The sequence below is a fragment of the Sardina pilchardus genome, chromosome 17 (assembly GCF_963854185.1).
Source record: "Sardina pilchardus chromosome 17, fSarPil1.1, whole genome shotgun sequence".
NCBI lineage: Eukaryota > Metazoa > Chordata > Actinopteri > Clupeiformes > Clupeidae > Sardina > Sardina pilchardus.
The window spans coordinates 19,057,888-19,085,387 of record NC_085010.1 but is presented as its reverse complement, the minus strand read 5'-3'; the positions used below and the strand labels follow the sequence as shown (position 1 = coordinate 19,085,387).

Genomic DNA, 27,500 nt, shown 5'->3' with positions numbered 1-27,500 from the left:
TGATTGACTATTAGCTTTTTAACGTTCTCCAAATCGCTCTGAAAGTGATCCCAACGATATTCTTCACGGCATTATCGTTATAGGTCATGTGTGAACGTGGTCATTCATATTAACGAGAACGACATTTTTTTATAGCTATCATTACAGTTATCGTTCCTGGTGTAAACGACCCTTTACTAAATGATTTTGGAAACCATATAATGTTTTAACTTTCAGGAATTCAATGGAATTTCAAACATAATTCAGTTAACAGTTCCGTCTGTAAAGCAGTGCTGGATATAAAAACAAGAGCATCCTTGCGAAACGGAATGCGGCAAATTTTGATTTAGATTCAAATTTTCATAATTGTTGGCGAGTCATATTTTGAGAACTGGAATTGAAATTCGGTTAAATGTACAGCCATATTTAACAGATCTTTCATAATTACAGCACAGACACAGATAAAAAAAAAGGATAAAAACAGGGCTAAGCTGACACTGCCACTGCCAGCTAAAGTGTCTAGAGATATGGGTCAATGGGCCAGTGTGATTAATGCCTCTAATCCTTCAACTAGATTAGAGCCACAACAACACTGAACATGCATTTGATGCAGTATGAGGGGTTGTATTTACATGTAAAACAATACCTCCACCACAGCCACAACACACACACACACAAACACACACACACACACACACACACACAGTGAGAGAGAGAGAGCGTGTGAGTGTGTGCGGGTGAGAGTGAGAAAGAGAGAGAGAGCACGTAAGTGTGTGTGTGAGTGAGAGAGAGAGAGAGAGAGAAAGAGAGAGATGATCACACACACACACACACACACACTCAAGAGGTGCAGCCTTACCAGAGTCCAGACTGGCACATAAGGAGCCATCGCTGTCCCGACTCTGTCCGTCCAACGCAAGGGTGGAGACTGAGAAGAGACCACACCCACAATTCAGACACAGAGACATAACACGGCACAGAGCTATAAAACCAACCGTGACACGACCACCAGGTCAACAAACAAGCAAGGTTCTGTTGAAATGATCTTACGCAAACAGACACTAAAGTACAGAACGTACACACGTACATGCGCGCGCACACACACACACACACACGTTTGGCCCGGGGCCAGGGAGAGTGCCTACCATTGTCAGGTGCCATCTCTCCAGGATTCTCTTCCTCCAGAGACACCAGACTGAGAACACAAAGGCAACTCGTAAGTGTACAAGGTTAGGAAACAAAGGGAGAAGGTGTGTGTGTGTGTGTGTGTGTGTGTGTGTGTGTGTGAGTGAATGCGTGAGTGAGTGATGACAGAGACAGACAGACAAATACATAGATCAATACATAGATAGATAGATAGATAGATAAATAGATAGATATACTGTAGATAGAAACAGACAGACAGACAGACAGATTATCTCAGGGTAGACTAGCAGGGATACTACAGATCCTGTCTACAGGTGATCTAATGGTGACGCTAATCTACCTGTAGAAGGCCACTGAGACTGAAGCACGGAAGCACACCAGGCTACCTGGTGCACACCTGGCATTGGTTACAATACGTTGGTTATATATCGGGGTGGTTCCACACTAATATACTTCTACACTAAGTGACTGTAAGGGTGGGGAGGAAGCAAGGAGGCACTGGAGCTACACAAATCTGCTGACTCACTTCCTACTGTTTGATAAGGGAAACGGGTCGTTTCCTTGTTTAAACAGAGCTAAGGCACACACACACACACACACACACACACACACACACACACACACACACACACACAGTTCAGTTCTGCTGAATCACTTACAGCTGAGTGCACAGGGACCTGACCATGTCCTCTGGTTTGACAGAGACAAGACTGAGATAGAGGGCATGAGGCAGAGGCCACGGAGGAGGCGGCAGAGGATGAAACGAGAGACACGAACGTGTGATGAGAGATGCAGACAGCAAGAGGATGCGTGCACCACGCACATGACAATGAGACAGGGAGGGAAATGGAGAGGTGTACACACTGCAGGTGTACTGATTGAGTGTGTGTGTGTGTGTGTGTGTGTGTGTGTTGGTGGGAGGATGGGGTCGGTGGTGGAGCATGCGCGCACGCGCGTGTGTTTGTGTGTGTGTGTGTGTTGGTTGGTTGGGTGGAGTTAGTGGGGGTGCGTGTGTGTGAGTATGGGGGGTGTTATGCATTATGTGATATGTGTACTTGTGGGTGCAAGTGTTTGAGTGTGCACGAACTCACTTGTCTGTTTGTGTCTGCAGAGCTGCCTTCCTGGAGTCCTCCTCTGCTTGAGCCTCTGCTAACTGATCCATAGGGTCCCGCAGCTCCTGACCAACATCAACACAACACAACAGAGATGCTAACTGATCCATAGGGTCCCGCAGCTCCTGACCAACAGCAACACAACACAACACAAGATGCTAACTGATCCATAGGGTCCCGCAGCTCCTGACCAACATCAACACAACACAACACAAGATGCTAACTGATCCATAGGGTCCCGCAGCTCCTGACCAACATCAACACAACACAACAGAGATGCTAACTGATCCATAGGGTCCCGCAGCTCCTGACCAACACAACATCAACACAACACAACAGAGATGCTAACTGATCCATAGGGTCCCGCAGCTCCTGACCAACATCAACACAACACAACACAACAAAGAGGTCTCACAGATTCAAAGGACTCATGTGGGACTAGATATTATTCTGCACGCAAAAAAAAACCAACTCCATTGAGCTCCTGCTGAGCTGCCATGCTAGCTGCCTAACATAAACATCTGGACTGATAGACCGTGAGCCAGGGCCTCAAATTATGGAAACCGTTACCGAAAAGGTGGCAAAGGCTACCATACCTTTTCTGAAAGCCTGGAATCTCAGCTTTTCAATGATGTATGATGGCCATCTGACAAGAGTAGCTGTTTTGAGTTATGACACATAATGTAAACTAAGGTTAAAAAAATAATGTGTATAAATCAAGCAGAACACTGGAATATTTTATTTTGATATGTTTGGTATCATTTTAAAGGGGATACTCTGAGCTTTCATTTAAATCCTTTTGTGAACATGTTGGATAAGTACAGCCAACCCTGGAACTCTTCAAACCTATAATCACACACATTTCCCTACCATTTCCCTGCCATTTTTTGACTTTTAATCCTGTGGCACCTGGGAGCATCAGAGAAACAAAATCCAAACACTGAAATACTGGCATGACCCTAAGGATTCAGGAAATGTATCATTCACCCATATTATCTGATTTGGAGGGGATGATTTACAGTATTGTATCAGAGATGGCGTTTTTTCAAAGACATAAACAGTAGTGTACTATTACCCTTGGCTAATTTGTTGATAAGTCGAGTTGAAAGTCTGAGGTAAATATATTTTAGATAATAATTATTGATACAGATAATTTTGAAAAAGTTGTTATTCAGCATTCTCAGCATTTTTAGATAGTTAAAAAGGTCCTTAATACATATCCACCACATATCATTTATATCAGGTCCCCACTTTCTTTGAATTTACATAAAAAAATGAATGCCTTGTTCTCAGGCAAGAAAATACACGTATACACAGGCTGCAATACTGTAAGTGCATGTGCAGGCCATGGTAAAGTGTCAGCCCTAAAACTTTTTCAGAAGAATGAAAACTTCTGTGAGACCTTTCAGAAGGTTGGGGCAGACTGGGCAATGACACCTGAGTGGTATGCAGCCTTAAAGGAGTTCACATGTCAAATGTACAGCTCCAAGTCCAGAATCACCAACATCAATGAAATGAAGTATGCACTTTTTTTGTGCAAAGAAAGGCGTAGAATCCTGGCAGTTAACTCCATGCTCGGATTCTCTCAGGAAGCACGGTCTCAGAGCTAACTATCAAGGTGCTATCTGGAGAAGATGCCTCGAGAACAACCCTGAAGTTCCTTCCCCAGTTGAGCAATGGTGGTCTAGACTGGACCAAGATGGTGACTTACAGCTCTCCATAGACTGGTTCAATGTCTCCATTGGTCCACAAGCAGTACTTGAGTTTCTGTCCTGCTCATGTAAGAGGGACTGTGTCACTCCTCATGTCAGTGTGTTGCACTGTATAACAACTTTTTCAAAATTATCTGTATCAATAATTATTATTTCAAATATATTTACCTCAGACTTTCAACTCGACATATCAACAAATTAACCTTAAGGGTAATAGTACACTACTGTTTATGTCTTTGAAAAAACGCCATGTCTGATATAAGACGGAAAATCATCCCCTCCAAATCAGATAATATGGGTAAATGATACATTTTCTGAATCCATAGGGTCATGCCAGTATTTCAGTGTTTGAATTTTGTTTCTCTGATGCTCCCAGGTGCCACAGGATTAAAAGACAAAAGATGGCAGGGAAATGGCAGGAAAATGTGTGTGATTAAAGGTTTGAAGAGCTCCAGGGTTGGCTGTACTTATCCAAAATGTTCATAAAAGGATTTAAATGAAAGCTCAGAGTCTCCCCTTTAAAATGATACCAAACATAACAAAATAAAATATTTCAGTGTTCTGCTTGATTTATACGCATTATTTCTTCAACCTTAGTTTACATTATGCATCATAACTCAAAACAGCTACTTTTGTCAGATGGCCATCATACATCATTGAAAAGCTGAGATCCCAGGCTTTCAGAAAAGGTATGGTAGCCTTTGCCACTTTTTCGGTAACGACCAACCCCTCTGGCTCACGGACTATGAGACTGGACTGGATTGCTAACAAACTAAACTAGCATGAGAGGTCCATAGAGCCAGAAGGCCAGCAAGGCTCAATGACACCTCGCTGTGCACTGTTCACGCCAGCAGTCACCATCCTTGCCCATTTAACCAATAACCCATTACAGACACACACACACACACACACACATGTACATCTACACACCTTTATTGTGGTGAACTGGTAGGGAACGTATCCCTTAAAGGCCTCGTGGATGGCAGACATCATGTGGGCGGTCTTCTCCCAGTATTGCAGGAGTGTAGTCTGAAGAAACACACACACACACACACATAAAAAAGAATGAAGTTAGAGTTAATCTATCATGGAAATATCTGAATCTACCACAGGTGATAATGTGTGTGTGTGCGTGCGTGCGTGCGTGTGTGTGTGTGTGTGTGTGTGTGCGCGCGTGTGCGTGTGCGTGTGCGTGTGCGTGTGCGTGCGCGTGCGCGTGTGCGTGTGCGTCTAATCAATATGGCAGTCAATACTTGTTGACTTGTTGAGTCACCTGAAAACAGAGTGAGTGAGTGTGAGTGTGTGTGTGTGTGTGTGTGTGTGTGTGTGTACCTGGTAGGTGCAGAGGGAGTGGGAGAGCATGTTGCAGCGGCTGGCTCCCAGCATGTCCACCTTCTGACACACGTCGTTCTTCAGCTTGTCAAACTGCACCTTCGTCGTTCTGACCTGTGCCTGCACCTGAACACAACACACAGGACAGGGATGTCAGTCACACACACAGACACAGACACAGACACAGACACAGACACAGACAGACACAGACACAGACACAGACACAGACACAGACACAGACACAGACACAGACACAGACACAGACACAGACACAGACACAGACACACACACACACACAGACACACACACACACACATTCATATCACATAAGATGGCAGCGGTGCAGGAGGTAGAGGAGTCTTTCCACAACCGGAGGCCATTGGTGTACAGTATGAGTGTGTTTGTGAATGGGTGAATGTGAAGCATGACATGGCAGAGGACTAGAAAATGCTATATAAATGCTGTCCGTTTACCATCACAAAATCCCTACACTTCTAGTACGCGCCAGTCATGCTGACAAAGATGTGTGAGTGTGCTTGTGTCTTATGCAAGCAGTTGCGGTTACAGTTGTCTTTGTTCACATGGTAACCTGTAAAGAACATAGTCTAAGACAAGGCTCATTAACACAGGCATGCATACACACACACACACACACACACACACACACACACACACACACAGGCATGCATACATACACACACACACACACACACACACACACACACACACACAGGCATGCATACACACACACACACACACACTTCTGCCCTTGGTTGTGATCTTTATGTTGTGCTTTTCTTGTTCTGAGCGAAGAAAGTGAACTCTGATCACTGGCAACTCCAGTGGGAGCAGATCCAAACAGTGCGGCAGAGAGGAAGAGACAGACGTGTTTGCCCATGAGAGGGATCTCACATTAAGAGGACTGTCAGAACCATTTCACATCAAACCCAGTGAAATGACTGCATCCGTTAATGAATGGAGAGCCGCGAACCGAAGTAAGACAAAGCTATCTCCTTTCCAGTCTCATACATACACACACACACACCCACCCCATCAGCACACAAACAGAATCGCCGAAACATGCAAACATCCTGCACACATGTGTGCGCGCGCACTCACACACTCACAGCGGTCCAGTCATACATATACAGTACACACACGTACAGTCATACACATATACACACAGTGACGCAGTGCTAGCTAACCTTGCGGAACTTCTCCAGCTGCTTGTAGGTGTCGGGGTCCAGCTCTTGCGAGGCGTCCTTCATCCAGAGCAGCGCTCCGCGGTATTCCGTGCGGGACTTCTCCATGCGGGTCACCGTCAGCAGCGTGTCGGCGATGGCACGCCGCCGGAACGTCTCCACTTCCTGCTCCATCCGGTGGAGAGGGGGACACAGGGCCATCCTGACGAGAGAGAGAGAGAAAGAGAGAGAGTGAGCGAGAAATCAAATACATACATACATGTATTTGTAGGTCTATTTACATACATCTTTATTGGACATTTGACTGATTTGTTCTTTTGTGTTTGTTCGATTGTTGGTCGGTCATTTTTTGTGGATTTATTTACATTCATTTCTATTCTGCAGATGCGAATAAGGAATCTAGTGCCCTGCAGAAAGTGGTATGCCAATGACCCTGATAAAAGTGTAAGCCAAAACACTTGTAATGTGTGGGCCGAAAATGTAATGTTTATTCATGTCATTGTAAGTCGCTTTGGACAAAAAGCATCTGGTTAATACCACAAACATAAACATATATTAAGAGACATTTCACATCCTGATCATGGACCAGTCAGAGGGCTGAGATCACATCAGATCACATGAAGAAGGCTAAAACATGCCATTAAACAAAACACTACATAGACACTTGACATGATAGTGCACTTAAATGTCGGTCAACTTTACACTAGTCTATACTGCTTTATTTATTGCACTGTTGGGGCAATGCTCGTAAGACCATTTCAGCCTCACAGTCACATTGAACAAGGTTAGTAAGGGCTATAGCCTGATGCCACAGGCACTGAGATCTCAAGTCAGATGGAACACCACTTTCTTTTAAATGTGGAACTGATTGGATCAAGAACCAGCAGCTCCCAAACACACACAGACCCCCCCACCCCCACCCCTACACACACACACACACACGGCCAGGCACATACACACACCCACACACACACACCCACACACACACGAACACACACACACAGTGCGCCCTCACTGCCGGCATGCACAACACAACATGAAGAGTATCAATGGCGCTGCTCGTATTACAGCGCTCCCACGAGCACAAGCAGTGCGGCCGATCTGAGCTGATAACAGCAGAGACACTGAGATGCACCACAGACCCTGCGGGGTGAGTCATCATGGCCGTTGAGAAACTCAGGACAGGAAGAGAGAGAGAGAGAAGAGAGAGAGAGAGAGAGAGAGAGAGAGAGAGAGAGAGAGAGAGAGAGAGAGAGAGAGAGAGAGAGAGAGAGCTCTCCTCCCACAAACCTGATACAACAGCTAAACACCTCGACTAAACAACACTAGGTGCTTCTCAACATGCCTCCTCGATCCTCGATCCTCAATGCTCGATCCTCGAGGGGCGTACCCACTGATCTATAACGAACACTGGATAGGCTATCCCATTGTTTTCGCCCCATCATTCCTTATGTCGATCAGTGAGGATCGAGGCCCGAGGAGCAAGGGAGGACGTATAAAAGCCCAAATGAGAGGCACCCAATGATTAACATCAGTTTTACAGCTAATTTAAACCAGGGCCCTTTTTTTGAACGTTTTTCAGCCTTTCAGTCTATTCGCTTCTACTTGTAATTCGTAAACGGATTTGTTTATGCTTCGCTCTTGCTTACATCTTGCTCGCTGTGTAATTTGTCATTTAGAGAAAGAGAGGAGATTTCCTTCTTCTGAAAATCTGACAGATTAAGGGTCTGGTCACGAATAATGAAAATGGCCCAACTCAGGGGGGGGAAGCACCAAGCATGCATTTGAAAATCTCACTACTCACTGCACGCAATTGGGTAACACTACGACCAAGGTTTACTGACTGATGTTCTCGCGAGAACGTTGGAAAACAACCAGCTCTAACCTCTTCTTGGCCGAGGCACAGAGGGCCTTGCTGGTGGCGTCCATCATATTGCCCGCTTTGGTTTTGTCGTGCTCCGCCTGGAAGCGCAGGAACAGGCCCAACTCATTCTCCTCCTGGGACAGATCTGGGGGTCAGAGGTCAACAAACACATGAGAAAGAGGACGCCAACGCTCAAGTGCACCTTTTGGCAGGAGTCATATACATCCACCATGACATTGTCAATACCATATATTTCCTATACATTATGGTATGTGATAAGACCTACAGCATGTCAGGAAAGAGAACAAGAAGTCAGACTCCGCACACCAGAATATGCTCCTCAGTTGTTTTTAATGGTAAATCACCACGTGTAACGTTTCAGGCGTGTAACGTTCCTCAGACATCAACTGGCCCAACTTAAAGCGAAATTTGGAATATTGAGCTGAAGCTCGACTTTCATATCGCGTATATCGCAAATCGCAAACACAATGTATGTCAGAAAAATCGCAATCCCCAATTTCCCCAAATCGTGTAACTATAATTATTGTAAAGTGTGTAAACTTGCACACGTTTACCTCCTAATCTTTGCCCTTGGCACCTGATGACAGTGAATGCTGAGGGCACACGTGGCAATCTCCAAGTGTCATGTGGAGGAGTAGACCAGGAAATAGATAGACAATGCTGTCGGCTGGAGAACTGGCTTGACTGGCATGTCTTTTGCCTGCGCGACAAGCTCAGAGCTTCCCTTTGTTCTGGTGACTAAGCAGGGAAGCAAGCGACTACACTTTTCAAGGGAATTTTAAGGGCTTATTCTAGAAATATGAGACATTTTTGTGAGCCCTAACCACATAATGTGTCACCCTGGACTGGAAGTGGCTTTTGGCTTTTTGCCATAACAATACACAAGTAAACTTCTGTATTCTTATGTTATATGTGCTATATTCTTAGCAAATTTGTGTATGTGTGTTTATTCATGTGACCATATACTCTATTAGTGAGTGTGTGTGTGTGTGTGTGTGTGTTTGGTGTGTGTGTGTTTGTGTGTGTGTGTGTGTGTGCGTTCAACACTCACGTGTGATTCGTTGTTGGTATTTCTCAATCACCTTCAGCAGCTCCGTGCATGTGCACTGCACCGAGCGGAAGAACTAGAGACAAGGAAAGAGACCTACGGTTAGATCCATATGATGCATAAGTGGACAATCTCACACACACACACACACAGGAGAAAACAGTCACTTGAGATTACAGAAATTATCATTATGTCCGTCGACTCGTTATGAAAAGATGTCCATCATTTTCACAAAGTTACACTCAATGTGTGACACTGACAGGAATCATTCACACTCAGAAATAGCTCAGTGAGGCCCCAGCCGTGGCGCAACTGGCTGGGGCACCTGCACCGCACGCGATTCCCACCCCGTGGTCCTTTCCGGATCCCACCCCAACGCTCTCTCCCACTCACTTCCTGTCTCTCTCAACTGTCCTATCATTAAAGGCATAAAAGCCCAAAACATATACTTAAAAAAAAAAAAAAAGAAAGAAATAGCTCAGTGTGATGTCGCTGACTCCTTGGCCCCCATAAGCAGTTCATATCTACATGTAGACTGGATGGTTATTAACACAGCAGGAGGAAGGTCTACCTCAGAGTCCTTCAGCTTGCCACTGTGTGCGGATGAAGGACAGCAGACAGGGACTTAGTGCCCATTTAGAGCATCGAGATAACAGCCTGGCTCACCAGACAACCTTTGTTTGAGTGCTCTCTCTGCATTTATTGGTCTCTCTCTCTCTCTCTCTCTCTCTCTCTCTCTCTCTCTCTCTCTCTCTCTCTCTCTCTCTCTCTCTCTCTCTCTCTCTCTCTCTCTCTCTCTCTCTCTCTCTCTCTCTCTCTCTCTCTCTCTCTCTCTCTCTCTCTCTCTCTCTATCTTTTATTTGTCTGTCTGTTCTTGCTCCTGAAAAACCTTGACATCACATTGTGCTGGCACAGAAAAAGGAAAAAACACCAGCCTTGGTGCGCTTTCCATGGCAGCCTCATTGTCATGGCAACAAATCATTCTAAGTCCACTTGTGAGAGTGAGAGCTAACCTTGAGAGAGGAGAACTCTCTCTCTCTCTCTCTGTGTGTGTGCGTGCGTGCGTGCGTGCGTGCGTGCGTGCGTGTGTGCGTGTGCGCACCCTGTCTCTGCTTGCTTTTTAGAGTCATGGAAAAACGCCCTTACCTGACCTTCCTGCCTGTTGCATTTAACATGATCAAAAATGGAAAAATCCAGAACAACTTGGCACATCTAATTAATTAGTACATCTCATTACGTGTCACCAAGCAGATGGCAAGAGAGAGTAGAGCGTTTGAGGTCATTGCATCAAGGTCACGGGAATTCATTTCTCTGGCACCAATTAGGAACATGACCGACCTTGGGCAGAACAAGACTTCCACAATGACAGTAAATTCAAATCACATTTTAAGTTTTGTGCTGTTTTGCAGACAGATTGAATTGTGTATCTACAGTATACATTTTATAGCGCATCTACAACATAATGGTCCACTCACTGATAGCGTTGTCTACTATCACAGTGTTACAACATAGAGGAAATTGCCAAGCAGTACAGTACATTGCACTTAACAGGAAAATGGAAACCATTAAATCTGTTTTTTTTTTATTTATTTACGTGCTTTTAGGTCGTGCTTTTAGATATGGTGCTGTCTGTGGTTGTGGGCACACGCTTCAAGTAGGACTTATTTCACTGGAACAGCGTCTACGGATTACTGATTAACCACTTTCTCTAGACTCTTTTGTAGGAAGCACATACAAAACACACACACACACACACACACACACACACACATAGGTTGCACCTACTCAACCATTTCAATAGGGCCTTTTGCAAATACACACCTGTGTGTGACCACACTATGATTGTCAGAGAAATCTCACTGGTCATCTATGTCATCTATGTATCTAAAATAATGGACATGCCCATTTTACACACACACACACACACACACACACACACACACACACACACACACACACACACACACACACACACACACACACACACGAGGTGGTAGCTCCAGGTGCAGAGCACTTAGTACTCTCTGATCAAATTGAACCAAATGATCCATCAGCCCAGAACAACAACATGGTTCTAGCCTGAGCCCACCACAACATGTGCACACACACAAACACACACACACACACACACACATGCCTGGTAGGGATGTCTGAATGTCTCACAGTAGCCTAAAGCACATCAGTAAAGCAGAATACCCCTTATGAAATGATTTGTGTGTGTGTATGTGTGTGTGTGTGTGTGTGTGTGTGTGTGTGTGTGTGTGTGTGTGTGTGTGTGTGTGAAAGAGTTGGATGCAGAATCGGCCAGTGACAGAGCTGCAGTACAAGTTCATGACTGAGAATGAGAGAGGACCAGAAAGGACCAGAAATGGCCTCCTGGCAAGACAGACAATACCCCTTTCATTTTCTACACAAGAGAGCAAAAAAGTCTGAGATCTTTCTTAGTCTCTGAATTATAAAGCCAAATCACCACACTGGGCAGCGTTGAGTATCCTTGAAGCCTGTTCTCTGTCCCTGAGCATGTGTGAATGTATGCTTGTGTGTGTGTGTGTGTGTGTGTGTGTGTGTGTGTGTGTGTCAGCTTGAGCTATCTGCACATAGGCCTGTGTGTGTGTCTGTGTCTCTCTACCAGCTTCAGCTATCTGCACATAGACCCATGTGTGTGTTGTTGTGCATGTGTGTGTGTGTGTGTGTGTGTGTGTGTGTGTGTGTCTACCACTTGAACTATCTGCACAGAGACCCACGGACCTATCACTTTACCTGAGCACAGGGCACAGACAGACACCACACACAAAGAGGGGTTCGGGTGTCAGGTCTCGCTCACAGGCAGCCAAAACAGGGAGGGGGTTGGGAGAGAGAGAGAGAGAGAGAGAGAAGGGGAGAGCATAGAGAGAGAGAGAGAGAAGGGGAGAGCATAGAGAGAGAGAGAAGGGGAGAGCATAGAGAGAGAGAGAGAGAGAGAGAGAGAAGGGAGAGCAAAGAGAGAGAGCCAGGGAGGAATAAAGCAGGAATAAAGAGACTTTAGCCTACAAGCCCATGAGGTCTGTTTGGGGCAGTAGAGTGGGGAGAGAGTAGAAAGGGAGTAAGAAAGAGAGTGAGAGAGAGAGAGAGAGAAAGGAGAGAAAGGAGAGGAAGAGAGGGAGCTGGCAACGTGGCACTGAGAGGGACGAGAGGCTCGCTCTCCTGCTTGCTCTCTCCGCAGAGGCCGCTGGTCATGCATAAAGCACAGGGTGGACTACGCTAATCAGCACCCAGATAAGGCTCTCTTACACACACACACACACACACACACACACACACACACACACACACACACACACACACACACACACACACACACACACACACACACACACACACACACACACACACACACACACACACACACACACACACACACACACACACACACACACACACACAGTCTCTGTCTGTCTCACTCCTTGTCACAAAACAGACATCAACACCACTGGAGGCCATGTTAAAAAAAAGCTTACAGGCACAGTCCACACTGCGAGACCACCGTGTACTCTTACGACGCCTGATTATCAGTTCTCTCTGCTGTTTGTAATGGCGACAGTTGGAAATCAGGCTATATAAATAACACCCAGATATCTCTGTGCGACCTACAAACTACTCACAACAATAATATGTGGATAATCAGTGGAGTTAGGCTTCCTGTATACAGACCAGAGACCGAATGTTGGTGCCCTGGTCACATAACATTTCACACCTAATGCGACAAAGGCTCATGTGGATCAGACAGTGACACCTTACAGCCTTGCAAATTTTTTTTTTTAACCATCTGCTGAAATGCTAAATTTCACACAGCATCAGATTTTCCCTTCAGAGGCTCTTCTGACAGCCATAGAACAAATGTGTGAGGGTGAAAACGTCAACAAAACGTTCGCATAGCAACACACTTTGGGCCTGCATGACCTTGAGCCACTGACAGCACCTAGGAGATCATCTCACTAGCGACTATTGCTAACGCTGACCTTTGCTGACCTTTGCTGCCCTCAGTTTAAATCTCAAAACTGACAGAAAGAATAATTGCTTGAGCCAGCTTGAGTCAGCTCACTTCATACAAAGCATAATCCAGCAACCTTGCGCACAAACAAACATTTAATAATAATGGGTACCTACTTCACCCACTACCAGATCTTTATCAAAAATAAAAAGGTGCTGCTGAACCCAAGGCATATAATACTAGGGACATACTGTACCTCTAGTTTGGCATCTAGATCGGCGTCTGAAGCCACCACATACTCATCCTCCTTCTTCCCCGTGGCTTTGATCAGGACCTGCTTGGTCTTCCAGAACTTCTTCTGCATGCGGGCCATGACTGAGCTGTCTTCCCCAAGAACGGCCCGCCCACTGAACATATCGCTGGAGAACCTGAGAGATGGACCACAAACAAGATGACCAGGTGGACAGATGACCATAAAGAGATGAAATGTTTTCTCGTTTAAAATGTATCATGAAACATTATACCCCACATCATTACAGAAAGGGCTGAAGCAGGTATGATCCATTATCACAATTAATTAAAGATACATTTCAGTGCATTTCCCCTCTGGATACATTTAGAAATACATATATAGAGAGAGATTTTGGTGTATATTATAATGCTATGGTAAACTACTTACCCATATCCATCCATAATCTGAAAAGGACAGGCTTCTCTCTACCAACAAGGAAAATGAAAAGCAGTTCAATTGTTCTGTTTTGACAACAGAGCTATATTAATAATTTGAAATCCTGAGATAGGCCAACAAAAGAACCAACTGTTGAAAAATGATAGGCTACCAACTGTTGAATGAATATCAAGACAAATGTGTCAGCTATGCCAAATCTGTTATTAAAAGGACAGACTCAATAACTTTACAGAAACAAGGATCTCTGTTCCTTTATGATAACAAAGAGCATGTCGTGCTGACAGCTGTTAAGTTCCTGCCATGTCATATGGTATAGGAATAATTCAGCATTACCACAGTCATACCCAAGACCATGATTTCTGTCCGCTAGTTACACACAGCATTATAGCTTACAGTATTTTAGAAAGTCTCAAATGCATTAAACATGGTGAATTTGTGGCTACGTCCGTATCCGTAGCCTATCCAAATGTTGAGCATAAACGAGCCTTTTCTTTTCCATATGTTATGCACGCTACAACAAATAGAATCACCTAATGCTATATTGAGGCAAAATGTGTGGTTAATCCTTTTCGTAAATGCATTTCGTGTCAACAATAACCGAAAACTGAGTTAAATGGACATGATCAGACAAAAACGCACCTGCTAGTTTCCTAGACAATGCTGACAGGTTCCTCCTCCGAGTCCTGATGAGAAGATGAAGCCAAAGCGGCTTCAGGTTTCTGATTACAGTGAAGGTGCCTGGCTAGATTCGGAGTTTACTTGTCCGACTCGAAGTGACTGTAACAAACATTATTTCCGTTGCAATAAATAACACGTCTAGCAAATTGCATGAAACAATGCTATCTCTAGACGGACAATCAGCGACGCGGTCTGCGTTCACTCACTGTGGCAACTGCCAGCTGGCTTGCTTGCTAACATAACATTAGAAGGTTCTGATATAGCCTACTTAAAAGTGGCTAGCTTCTCAGCAAGCTATTTGACAAAACAAAGATACAGTGTCACAGAAAACAATTTAACGTCACACTAACAAGCAAGCTGATTTATTCTGAGAGCCACCTTCAGCTTTTTGCTGAACCACGACGCCCCCAAAAAGCTGGAATTAGAAAATAGCTTCCTGCTCCATCGAATGTGGCCGACCTTACCTTCTGACGCCGAGGCTGATTCAGGACGTGGGCGTGTTCAAGATCATCAGTTGTGCGCTCAAAGCGGATGGGCTGGCGCCTGGCGGATGTGTTTGCAAGGTGGAATTTTCAGTGCCTCCGCTCTCACTACGCGCATCACGCACTGACATCAAAGGGCAGAGGGGGCACCAAAATTTAGCCAGTATACAGTAGCTTTACTGCAAACTGACTTCATCGATAACGTGTACAATGTCAAAATGCACCTACGCCATTATGCTATACTTTTTGGGTTCTCTCAATCACTACCACATAGCAGATGAAGGCATCTTGCGCGCAAGAGAGAGAGACAGAGAGCAGATGGCTTGCCATTGTGTGTCTCCTTTTTAATATAATAAACTTTTAAAAGGAAATCATGAATGCAACAAAAACGAGGACAAGAGGTTGTAGAATGGAATTGGTGAGTCTTCAACAATTAGGCTATATCTTTCTAAGCATTTACATGATATGCCTGACTGAAACGCATTCCATTCAGCTACTGTAGGTGGCTACCAGGCTCACTTTAATTAGAAACAGAAATGTGAAATAACATATCATTACACACTTCAATTTCCAAAGCAACGAATGCTGCGTAAAACAACTTAATATTGTGTATATTATTGTTAATATTGTGCTATCAATGTAGCTCAAAGAACAAGACAACAAGAGCTGGCAAAAGGGCATCATGAGCATGTACAGACTCAATGCTCTTAAAGTGACAAAGCACCATTTATCAAAACAGCATGTCATACAGCATTTCTTCAGAAATTAATGTTTAAATGTTTTAATGTTAGGCTATTTAAATGATAGGCCTTTTTATTTTACATTCAGTGTTTGAGTTATAATTTGAATATTTCTAACAATTTAAGATTCATCACAATCAACAGGTAGGTCTCTTAGGCCTACTGTATTTTGCACTTATTTTCATTTTATTTGTTTCATTTTGTACAGTACTGGTCAGTGATCAGTGAAAGCTGTGTTTAATGTGCTTTATAAATACGCTTACTTACATAAAATGTGGTCTCCGCATAAGGGTGCAGGACTGGACTCTATTTCCCATTTATTCGCCATCCCTTATCGGTTCAAACAGCTTGGACACCATGGTCTCAAATATGCTTATATAGGCCTACTGTAGCTGTGCAGTCATGTTGACAACTAACACACAAACATTTCTACTATTTAGTAATTTGTGAGCTGTATTGTGTATAAAACACATTTTATGCTAATTATAAAAAAAACACACACATATTAACTGCAGTGCCCATGATAGGCCAATGGATCAGAATCAGATTGTGGCTTAGTCATAAAGAAGAATGAAGAAAAACATGCATTCCAATATATAGCCCATGAAGATGATACTGTACTACTTCATTTAAAACAATAGAGGGCAGCCTTGTCAATGTTCTCTCCCTTTTTGTCTGGTCTTTTTGTCTTGGTGATAAATACTACAAAACTTTGTGATACACAGAAATAATTGTTTTTCTGTGTAGCTGATTGGATGTAAAAAAGGATAAGACATTTTTACTTATGATGTCGACATCAGCCTTTTTTACATACAACTTGTATTGCAGTGAAATGCAGAACTGAAGCTGTCATCGGTCATCATTTGGTCAAGGGTAGTTTTACTTTGAGCTGAGAATCCCCTAAGACCCTAAAAGTTGTGAAGTTTTGAGGTTGTGAAATGCTATGAGGTTATAGCCTACAGGGGCGACCTATAGACCCTTTCAATCTGTTACGGGTTTCCACTAAAACATTAAAAAACAATGTGGATACTTTGTGCATAATGCTCTAAAGTTACACCATGCACATAGTGAGTGAATGTGATATTTCTGTCTTTTGTTGACTAATCTTGCGAAACATTGACATTGAAACATGTCTTATCATTGACAAATGATAAGAAAAAGTATTTTCTGGGAATTTTAAAAGAAGGCGTCTTTGACAGTTATTCACAGTCTTTAATAAGGATGGTTTAAAAACCTCTCAATAAATTCTCTTGAAGTTGGTCATGCAAGAAGCTTTCTTCGTATGTCGACTGCACTTACACGAATGCAGCAATACAGAAAATGCAGCAGAGGATGCCAAGTATACTCTCCTTAATGACGTGTAACAACAAATGAATGTTACCTACACAAATATTTTGGAGATGATACTGCTTCATTCAAAATAAGAGGACATCCTTGCCCATTTTCTCTCCCGTTTTGCCTCACAAGTATTTTTATAGTGTTTTCATCATGATCAGTCATAATCAGTGATAATCAAAAAAAATTGTCAATTCTTTTAAATGTATCTACCATTTACGTACAAAGTAGCTCACATGTGCTAACTGTGCAGGGAAATTGTTATTCTGCCAGAATCTGCATCAAAATGTACATTAAAACACAAAAACCTGTCAAGACAACTGAATGGGTGCACCAAAGACTGTTGGGAACACTGTCTGTCATTAATAATCTGATGTGTGCATGACTTGGTAATTCTAAACCCATTTAGCGCCTACAATTATTGCAAGTTTCAATTGAAAGTCTGTTCACAATAGCCTGGATTATAAAAAGCTAAAAAGAGTAATGTCTCACTCATGACTCATGTGAAGGAAGTAAAATATGGTCATATTATACACATCAGGGAAATGAATGTTTGCCAACTTTCTCTTGACTAACATTGCAAAATTACATTGTTAAAAAGAAAAAGTCTCTTCTGTGGAATTTAAAGGCGTCTTGAATTGTCAGATTAGGCATTGGTTATCCACACCCCTTATAAAGGTTTTAAAACCAACATACTCCTTGAAATTTCGTGAAGAGGCTTTTGCGGAGTGTCAACTGGACTGTACTTTTGAGAGATACAGTGACTTGGCCAAGGCAATACAGACAGAAGATGCAGTCAGGTACTTTTACTGAAATAAAATCAAAATAATTATAAAAAGGTATAGTTTTATGTTCGGTTTACCTTTGTTTACTTTATTATTATATATTTTCTTTCTTCAAAATTGTTCTTCGATTGTTAAAAATGAATATGTTCAGCAAGTGTGCTGATTCCACTGTACAGATATTGCAAAATAATAATGATAACAATGTACTACTGTATATTGCACTTTGCGTTGCATTGATATTGTATTACTTGGGTTATTGTTAGTAAAGTGTAATAATGAAGATATTTCTGTAAAATGTGAGAAGGCTATGATATAGGCTATGATATAAAAGGACCTCATATTCGCAAGGTGATATGTGGCAACATGTTGAGCAATGATTCTCCAGAAAACAAATTGCTGTCCAATATCAATGGAATATGTCAGAATACAGTAAAATGGAACGTTACGCAGCAACATTGCTCAAAATATAGCTTTGTGCATCATCAGCTTCGATGTTTTTGCCTCAAGATATTTATACATTTCTACAAAAAATTCAGATGAAGTCCAGTGCCCAATTAAAAAAGCAAAAAAAAATAAGAAAAAACATTCAGTGAGATTGGTATATCAATCTTATCTTATTTCAATAAAGGTATCTCATTTCATTCACAGGAAGCAGTGATGTCTATGACCTCCTCTGGGACAACAATAAGGATATTGCTGAGCAGACTTTGCAAGTGCCATTTCTACAGCACATGCAGCTTGGAGACCTCCAGGCTGACTACTATGTGAGCTTCACCATCCAGGACATCAATTACCTAGTGAGGGTAACAGACATGTTGGAGAAGATGTGTGAGAAAGTGAAGGCCCCTGAGGACCTCCGCATATTCATGAAGGATAGATATGACGACTACAAAAAATACTCTGTCGCTACACTACAGGAATTCAACTTAAATGTAAGAAACCAAGCCTCTTTTGTATCACACAGTTACACAGAAGTCACACCCGAATTCTCCAGATCTACAATTTAATGCTTTAAAGGTGCTTTGTTGTCCTGAACACAATTATCAGTCTTCCGTACTCATAGGTAATGAATACTGTGTCACATGTAACAAGACAGCCAAGCTGGTGCTATCTGGTTTGCATACTCATTTTAGATTAGTCAGTGTATATCAGTGGTTCTCAAACTTTTTCCGTTGTCAAGCCCCACCCGAAACCATCACCCCAGCAAAATGGTCATGTTAAAATATGATTTCCGCATTTTGGTTCCACATTACATTTCCAGTTTCAGTCCACTGGATCAGATGATATTTCAGCCTGTTAATTCACTGAGCGTTGCTTCAATAGCCTATTTGTGTTGTTGTGAATCTATGATCATCCTTGTCCAGAAAGGCATTAAAATATAGGCACAAATTGCCTATTTAATTGCGTCTTTATTCCATTAGTGGGGCAGACCACGTACTTTGTGAAACATTATGTCAACATTATACTTCTCTGTGTAATTCGTAAAAGTTTAAAAAAAAAAATTAAAAAAAAAAACCTTTAGATGAGATATAACAATAGATAACAATGAGATAATAACAAACCCATAGAGTTTCAGTGACTAACATAGACAATGATGCTTATTTTTGCTGTAATCTGTTGACTAACATGTCCACCTGTTACATCAATAGAGTGTGTCGGATATTATTCCAACCCCTGCCATGGAGAAGTACCTGTTAGATTACAGCAATATCATGGAGAAAGAAGAAGCCATTTACTTTGCCGTCGCTCTCCTTCCTTGCTCAAGGCTCTGGCCGTGGCTGGCCAATCAGCTGAAAGAAACCCCCTGCAATGCCTACTTCACCTGGAAGAAGGACAACATGTATGGCCACCCAGAAGAGCACTACAAGGCCCTTCTCGACAAGTATCTGACCACCAATGAGCAGATTGCAAAGGCTGACGCCATATTCCGTCAACAAATGCAGAATGAGCATGATTTCTTTGCATCTTCACTCATAGAGAAAAAATAAAATGACAGTGAACGTCACCTTGTTTTGCTGTCAGTTACAATGTAGGCTAGGCTACTTCAAGTTCAAGTTCAAGCAATTTGTCATACATTTATTTGTCATACATGTGGACTGCTTTGACAATCATGTAGGCTATGTAGCAGTAAAATGAAGGTTGCAGCCACCCCTGACTGTGCAACAAAAAGAAAAATAAATACATGTTTTCCCATGTAATTTTGTTTTGTGTGTCTGTCTGTTAGTTGTAGCTTTGATGAAACAGAGTGGCCTGCCACTGAAGCACTGTGCCCATGAAACTGTATCATGGGCACATAAGAAGTCTATTTAAGCAAAGTTCTCATGCCTAACTAAAGGCATGTGGTGTGAGACAGCTTTTAGCTGACCCACTGATGTTTGTGCTATAATAGCCTACTATCATACCAATACTATTCTTACATTTGTAAACAGATTTTGCTGAATTAAGCACACTTTATTTAGACTTTAGACTTTGCACGTTGCCTAGGAGTCAGGTCTAGGGTGGTAGGCCTAAATATCCTTGTTGTATTTGCCCTGGATCTGCACAACTAGGTATCATGACAGTGCCTTCTTGTCCTGGGCGTTGCTGGGCTTTAAAGTCCAGTTATTGCAGGCTTTTAAAAGATTATTAGGCCTAGCTGTCAATTTAAAAAAAAAAAAAAAAAAAAAGTTACTCTAGCAATATAGCCTAATATTACAGACTCACCAGCCTATGCATTATCAAAAGATTTGCTGTGACACAGACCATTTCTTTTGAATATGCTATCTGAATCAACTTGGAATTGTTAGTCTCTGTAGATCGTCTTCTATAGGCCTACATCACACCTGGGTTTACAAATATGTTACGTCAGAGGCTGGTTTAATCATATGATTATCTAGGGCAAAAGTCAGTGTCATAGTACTTTGTACTTGTGTGACCGACTTATGTAGCTGGAGGACTACCCAGACGCCTGTATTTGCTCACTGCTGAACGTAGCCTACCTTAATTTGCTATCGCTCGAGGTGGCATTCAGTATCTCATAATTATGTCGCGGGCTACAGATCGACTGAAAGTCGTTCTGAATCATCTGGACCGGTCCGGAGCTACGGTTGTATCCTTTGCTGGCGTGTTTTGTGGCTACGAGACCAGAGCGACATGGGGGCGTTACTCTAACCGACTATGTGTTCTTGGAGTCCGGTGAAGTTGCAGGAAAGATCGAGGCATATTCCTGTGTAGGCCTTACCTCAGTTAAAATGTTGCTTCTATACACTTTTGACACATTGCTGCTGAGGGAATATAAGTTTAAAGTCTGCATAAGCGAAAGACGCAAACTCAATCCTACTTAGACAAGAAATGGAAAAGGTGTTAGCTCGCTAGTTTCTAAAAGGCAGCGGCTCCAGGCGTAAATAAATTATACACAGAGTATGGTAATGACGATGTAATTGTGTGATGCGCGGGTGGCAGAAAATGTCTTGTAGCTTATACTAAATGACTTTGGTTGTACTTTAACGTGACATCTCAGAAGGCGTCTTTCACAGCCGGACAGAATGTGTCGTATCATCTCCCCCAAGCACTTAGGTAAGTGTCTCAGTACGCGAAAAATTATGAAAATATTTGTTCATTGTGGGTGCTACGAGGCAAGCATAGAGCCTGACATTAACTGCAGGTAGGGCAGGTGTAGTGTCCAATGTAACATTCCGCCTTCTGGTCCCCTATCTATTGGGTTTCATCAGGTCCCTTTCCACAGGTGTATAAAGCACGTAATGCAAATGAATGCAGACTGCCTAGTGCTTGATTAACCCATCTGTGAAAAAGGACCTGATGAAACCCATGATATAGCCTACTGGTCCAGAAAAGTATATTGTAATGAATTATAATGAAAGAAGCCTTGCATTCCTTAGCTTCATTCAGTTAGCTGACTTGTGATGGTGACAAGCCAACCCAATCTCCTGACATAGGCCCGCTATTTTACTTGCCCTGGGCCAGTGGGCCATTGGGGCATTGCTGAACCCTGTAACCTGGTGTGATTTATTTTATTGCCTGTTTAGGTACACTTTGGACACAGATTATCTGAGCCCTGAACAGAGAATTGCTTATGAGGAGGATGGCTTCATCCTTATCAAAAACCTGGTGTCAGAAGAGGACATCGACCGGTTCAGGTAAACATATCGATTTAAACTTGTGCATGCGCATGCATGCACGCACGCACGCACGCACAGTGTTACTGTATTTGCAATTGTCTCATTGTGTGTGTGTGCGTGTGTTGTCAGGGCTGAGTTTGAGCGTATCTGTAAGAGGGAGGTGAAGGTGCCTGGCCTGGTGGTGATGAGAGATGTGGCCATTTCCAAATCCGAGTTCATGCCGGACCAGAAGGCTGTTTCCAAACTGCAGGACTTCATGGAGGACCCCGAGCTCTTCCGCTACTGTGCTCTGCCACAGGTCTGTGTAAATAAACAACATGTTTTCACACACACACACACACACACACACACACACACACACACACACACACACACACACACACACACACACACACACACACACACACACATACACACACACACACACACACACACAGCTTCATATGAATTTATCGGGGTTCCCACAGGTCGTGGAATATCAATTTCCGCTCTAAAATTGTTATTCATATTTTGCTCTAAAAAGGTCAACGATTCTTGAACTTCTGGAATCTTATCTCATAGGTCATGGAAATTCAGGGTTTTTGTCAGGGAGAATCAGGGGAAAATCATGGAATGTTACACTTGATTTATAGTGGGAACTCTGATCTATGTGCATGAAGTGCAATCTATGTGTAGTTAGTTACTGTTGTGGTGAAACTGTGTCCACTACAATTGGGTATGGTGTGTTGAAGTGGTGTAGCTTTAAAATGAATTAAATTAATTTGAGAATGAAAATGACGAAATATGTGTGGTATGGCACATTTCTTTTTCCAGTTGACCAGGTACTGCTAAGGGTAGTTATGATCAATAATAACATGTAGTCATCCAAGGTAATTACATATTGTGAGGTGCATAGACATGCATGCAGATAATGTCAGGCACAATACCCTGATCGTGAAAGCACCCGTATTAGTGATTAACTAATTGTTTGTGTCATTAGATTCTGAAATATGTGCAATGTTTCACTGGACCCAACGTTATGGCTATGCACACTATGCTGATCAACAAGCCCCCAGATGCAGGTACTCCCCCACACACACACACACACACACACACACACACACACACACACACACACGCACACACACACACACACACGAATATACTACCACACAGAGGAATAAGTTGACCGTAGAAGCACATACTTTGGTGAGCTCTACGTAAAATTTGACAAAAAGTGCCATACCCTGCTTACAAGAAATCATATAGAAGATATCAGATAATTCTGTACCGAAGGAGTTTTAGCCTTTATCCATACCAAAGGTTGCAAGTTCAAAACTGGTGCAGGATTGGGCTTGTCTAGCAACACAAGCTACACACCGACTTTCTAGCGCACAGACACAGACACATTGGGTTTTTTTAACTTTATTTATTTAACATGGGAAGAAATCACATTGAGATTGATCTCTCTTACAAGTGAGAAGGCAGCTCACACAAGACAATAGACGACACTAGAGACAACACTGACACACACAACCAAGAATGAAACACATTTTTTCATTTCAATGAAACACCCTGCTGTGTGATGTGTGCCCCCGTTTCCCCTTCGTGTTTCTATTGAATGTTAAAAACAAAACAAAAATGTAGTACGGACAGTAAAGAATGTAATGTTTTTTGCACTTGACACAGAAAAAGTACTAAAAATAAAGTAAAAAAGAACGACTGACACTAATGGCGCAGCATAGTGTGACAACTGTGTGTTGATTCCTCTTCACCTGTGGCCAGGTAAGAAGACGTCCCGCCACCCCATGCACCAGGACCTGCACTACTTCCCGTTCCGCCCGGCCGACCGCATCGTGTGCTCCTGGACCGCCATGGAGCGCGTCACCCGGCAGAACGGCTGCCTCGTGGTGCTGCCTGGCACCCACAAGGGCACCCTGCAGGAGCACGACTACCCCGAATGGGAGGTGTGTGTGTGTGTGTGTGTGTGTGTGAGTAAAATGTCATCTGTTGGAGCAAGAATATCCCGCGTTGGAGGTGTGTGTTTGTAAAAGAGTTTTAAAATGTCACTCTGCTGGGGCTGGACTACCCCGATTACAAATTTGGCTTAAAGGTGTTTTTATTAAATCTCTACCTACCGTAGTGAATAGATTTCTGGTGTGTCAAGGTATTTGGAGCACAGTGGAAACGAAACAGAAAATAACCAGAGCCAGAAGTAAGAGGCTTTGTGCGCTAGCTTTCTCCTCCATCACCATCTCTTCATCTCTCTCTTCTGCCGGTCCTTCTCTCTCTCTCTTTCTCTCTCTCTTTTTCTCCCCAAACCTCTGGACCTTCTGCGTGTCTCTGTAGGGCGGCGTTAATAAGATGTACCATGGTGTGCGCAACTACGACACTAACCACCCACGTGTGCACCTGGAGATGGAGAAGGGGGACACGGTCTTCTTCCATCCTCTGCTCATCCACGGCTCCGGCATGAACCAGACCCAAGGCTTTCGCAAGGTACACACATGCACATGCATATACAGTAGGAGGTAGACTTTTGGTTCAGCACTTTGGTCAGTGTGAACTGTTGTAAACGTGCTTTATAAATAAATATTACTTACTTACTTACTAGACACACAAGCACATAGGCCCCTTCTCAACCTCTCTCCTTGATCGTCGATGCTCGGTCCTCCAGGCTCGTTCCTGCTGATCTATAAAGAACACTGGATAGACTACTATCCCATTGTTGCCGCCCCATCATTCTTTATGTAGATCAGTGGGAACGAGGACAAAGAAAGGAAGGGAGGATAGATAAAAAAAAAGAATGAGAGAGGCCCATAGACATACACTGGAGTGAATACATACATGCACATGAACACGTGTGAGGCCTCATGCACATGTAGATGTAAGCACATAGCACACCTCAATAGCACTCCTCACAAGGCAGAGATGAAACTCTACATTTCTACATTTTTGATTCTACTCTATTCTTTTCTATTCTGGTTTGTAATCAAACTATAACCTACAGTCCTTGTCTTACATGCACTTACTTCAGAACTATAGGTCATGGTCACAGTTGAATGAAATATCTGAATCTGTGTTTGCGTTTCTACAGGCGATCTCTTGTCACTATGCCAGTGCAGACTGCTACTACATTGACGTGAGGGGTACTACTCAGGAGAACATCGCCAAGGAAGTACATGAGATTGCAGAGAAGAAGTATGGTGTGGATGACAGCGTCACTTTTGAGGTATGGACAGACACAGTCAGTCACATCTGAGCTTTTCATGTGACTTGATGATGGTTTGGAATAATTAAGTACAGAGGAAAGAGTACAGATTAGTTCTGCATGTATTGCATTCACTGCATGTACGGATGTGTGTATGTATGTATGTACGGTGTTTGTTTATGTATATATGTATGTATGTTTTAAAAAATAAGTGAGGTGTTAGTTAACAGCACTGAAAAAACCAAGGTCTCAATGGCACTTTTTGACGCTATCAAAATGTAATACACACCATCATGATACTAAATATATAATACGCCTATTGTAGAGTGGTTATATATGAGCTACTGATTCTCTCTCTCTCTTTATCCACCCTCTGTGTGTGTGTGTGTGTGTGTGTTCCCTGAACTGCAGGACACCTGGGCCGTGAGGGGTCGTCTGGTACATGGAGAGAGAACCTCCCTTTGAAAAACACCCCTGTCCAATCATGGAGCATCACTCTGTGGATTGACAGCCCAAAATCCAATAGTGCATTATTTTTTACTGCCAGGTGTCCTTTCAATCACTCGTGGACCGTTACGCTGCTTTTGCAGCGAATTTCCCCTTCAGCTTAATCCTGCAGCCAGTAAATGGAAAGTGAATCGAATGAACCAACCTAAAGAGATACAGAAGAGGGAATCCCATTGAAAAGGTGGCAGATGGTAGGCAGTGAGTTTGCCTAAGGTCAGACAAGGTGAATGTATTGTAACGTGTTAGAGATCCAGTGCATCTGGCCAAATACCCTCACACACCCTTGAGGAGAAGAGAAGCTTTTGAGGAAGTTAATTCGCTCCTGGTAACGTAGCGCTAAACCTGTTTGCCAGATTCAACAAGAAAAGGGACTTTATTTACACCGTCTAACTGACAATGCAGATACTGTGCACTGGGACTGTCCCTCCCATAGCCATGGGGCAGGCTGGTGGAAAACCGGCCTCATAGCTATGATAATCATATAATGACCCTTAGCAGGAGATTACATTAATTAGCGTGTGTTAAGAGACCTGACTAACCCTGTAATGTGCTAGCGTTTAAAAGACATGCCACTGTCCATATTAAGGGGGGCATGAAATGAGACTGGAATAAGAATGAAAACACTCATGCACAGTCTCTGTGACAGGACATCTGCTTATAATACTGAATGTGTGTTTATGTAGGTTTGTGTGTGTGTGAGGGAGGTTGATTTGCTTTTCTGGTACAGAAAGAGAAGAAGAAAAAACTGTAGGCTACAGGTGTAGCGCTTTGTGCTTCAGGTGGAGGTGTGTGTGTGCATCGTGCGTGCATGCACACAACAGTTGCCACTAATGTCATTTTTACTGCATGTTAATAATCCCATGCTTTCTCATGTAATTTTCACTGTGTTGCCTTACACGTTAACCTGACGTGCTTGTTGTAATTAAACTAGAACTCAAGAACTTAGTACTTAGTACTTAAGTTAAAGTCAAATAAACATTTGTATGCCTTTGGACGATTCTGGAGTTTGTTTTGGACAAATAGAACTTTTGTGTATTTTCTGAGATTGTCAGACACCTGGTTAGCTGTCTTGTGTCTTTTACCGTTTTGTTTATGTGTGTGTGTGTGTGTGTGTGTGTGTGTGTGTGTGTGTGTAGGTGTGAGAGAGAGAGTGCAGTTTCCTGGATAGCCCCTACCTCACACTGCCAATGTCCCAAAGAAAATACCTAAGAGAGTAATATGAATGTGCCTATTCACATTCACACACACACACATAAACAGAGAGAGAAAAAGGAAAAAATATCACATACACACACACGCCACCGTTATGATGGACACACATGCAATTTTCTCAGAGAGAGGGAAACACATCACCAAACAGTTCTGTCATCGTGTACCACCCTTAACTTAGTGCCACACACTGACTGGAACACTCCCGCACACACACACCCACACTCGCTCGCTCACACACACTCCCACATACAAACACACACTTACCCACACACAAAAATATGGGTTTTCCAGAGTTGTACGGGGGAGATCAATCTTGAATTGGAGACAAGAAAATATATCTGCCTGCCAGATTTGGAAGGTTCACTGTGTGAGCGAGAGA

The 27,500-nt window shown here is 43.0% G+C and overlaps 2 protein-coding genes across 2 annotated transcripts in view; one reads left to right on the top strand and one right to left on the bottom strand.

Annotated features, from left to right (window-relative positions):
* Window positions 1-15,273, bottom strand: part of ical1 (islet cell autoantigen 1-like) — a 23,277-nt gene extending 8,004 nt beyond the window's left edge. Inside the window, exons 1-12 of the mRNA XM_062518584.1 lie at window positions 15,217-15,273; window positions 14,714-14,851; window positions 14,066-14,103; window positions 13,643-13,814; window positions 9,420-9,492; window positions 8,369-8,492; window positions 6,487-6,685; window positions 5,282-5,407; window positions 4,880-4,978; window positions 2,217-2,302; window positions 1,125-1,174; window positions 839-907 (exon numbers count right to left, since the gene is read on the bottom strand). Coding sequence (XP_062374568.1) covers window positions 839-907; window positions 1,125-1,174; window positions 2,217-2,302; window positions 4,880-4,978; window positions 5,282-5,407; window positions 6,487-6,685; window positions 8,369-8,492; window positions 9,420-9,492; window positions 13,643-13,814; window positions 14,066-14,079 — 1,012 coding nt within the window. The 5' untranslated portion in view covers window positions 14,080-14,103; window positions 14,714-14,851; window positions 15,217-15,273. The remainder of the gene's footprint in view (window positions 1-838; window positions 908-1,124; window positions 1,175-2,216; window positions 2,303-4,879; window positions 4,979-5,281; window positions 5,408-6,486; window positions 6,686-8,368; window positions 8,493-9,419; window positions 9,493-13,642; window positions 13,815-14,065; window positions 14,104-14,713; window positions 14,852-15,216) is intronic.
* A 5,737-nt stretch (window positions 15,274-21,010) lies between these two features.
* phyh (phytanoyl-CoA 2-hydroxylase) lies at window positions 21,011-26,903 on the top strand. Its single transcript, XM_062517778.1, has 9 exons — window positions 21,011-21,182; window positions 21,594-21,649; window positions 22,120-22,230; window positions 22,342-22,510; window positions 23,192-23,273; window positions 23,977-24,158; window positions 24,541-24,690; window positions 25,289-25,423; window positions 25,814-26,903. Exons 1-9 carry the CDS (start codon window positions 21,117-21,119, stop codon window positions 25,865-25,867), a joined length of 1,005 nt encoding a protein of 334 aa, XP_062373762.1. The 5' UTR covers window positions 21,011-21,116; the 3' UTR covers window positions 25,868-26,903.
* Window positions 26,904-27,500: the final 597 nt, after the last annotated feature.

Excerpts from the sequence above, each read along its gene's own strand:
- phyh (XM_062517778.1), top strand. The coding sequence starts at position 21,117 with ATGTCGCGGGCTACAGATCGACTGAAAGTCGTTCTGAATCATCTGGAC. Across the intron at positions 22,231-22,341 it reads GAGGACATCGACCGGTTCAG|GGCTGAGTTTGAGCGTATCT; the intron begins GTAAACATATCG and ends GTGTGTTGTCAG. Across the intron at positions 25,424-25,813 it reads ATGACAGCGTCACTTTTGAG|GACACCTGGGCCGTGAGGGG; the intron begins GTATGGACAGAC and ends CCTGAACTGCAG.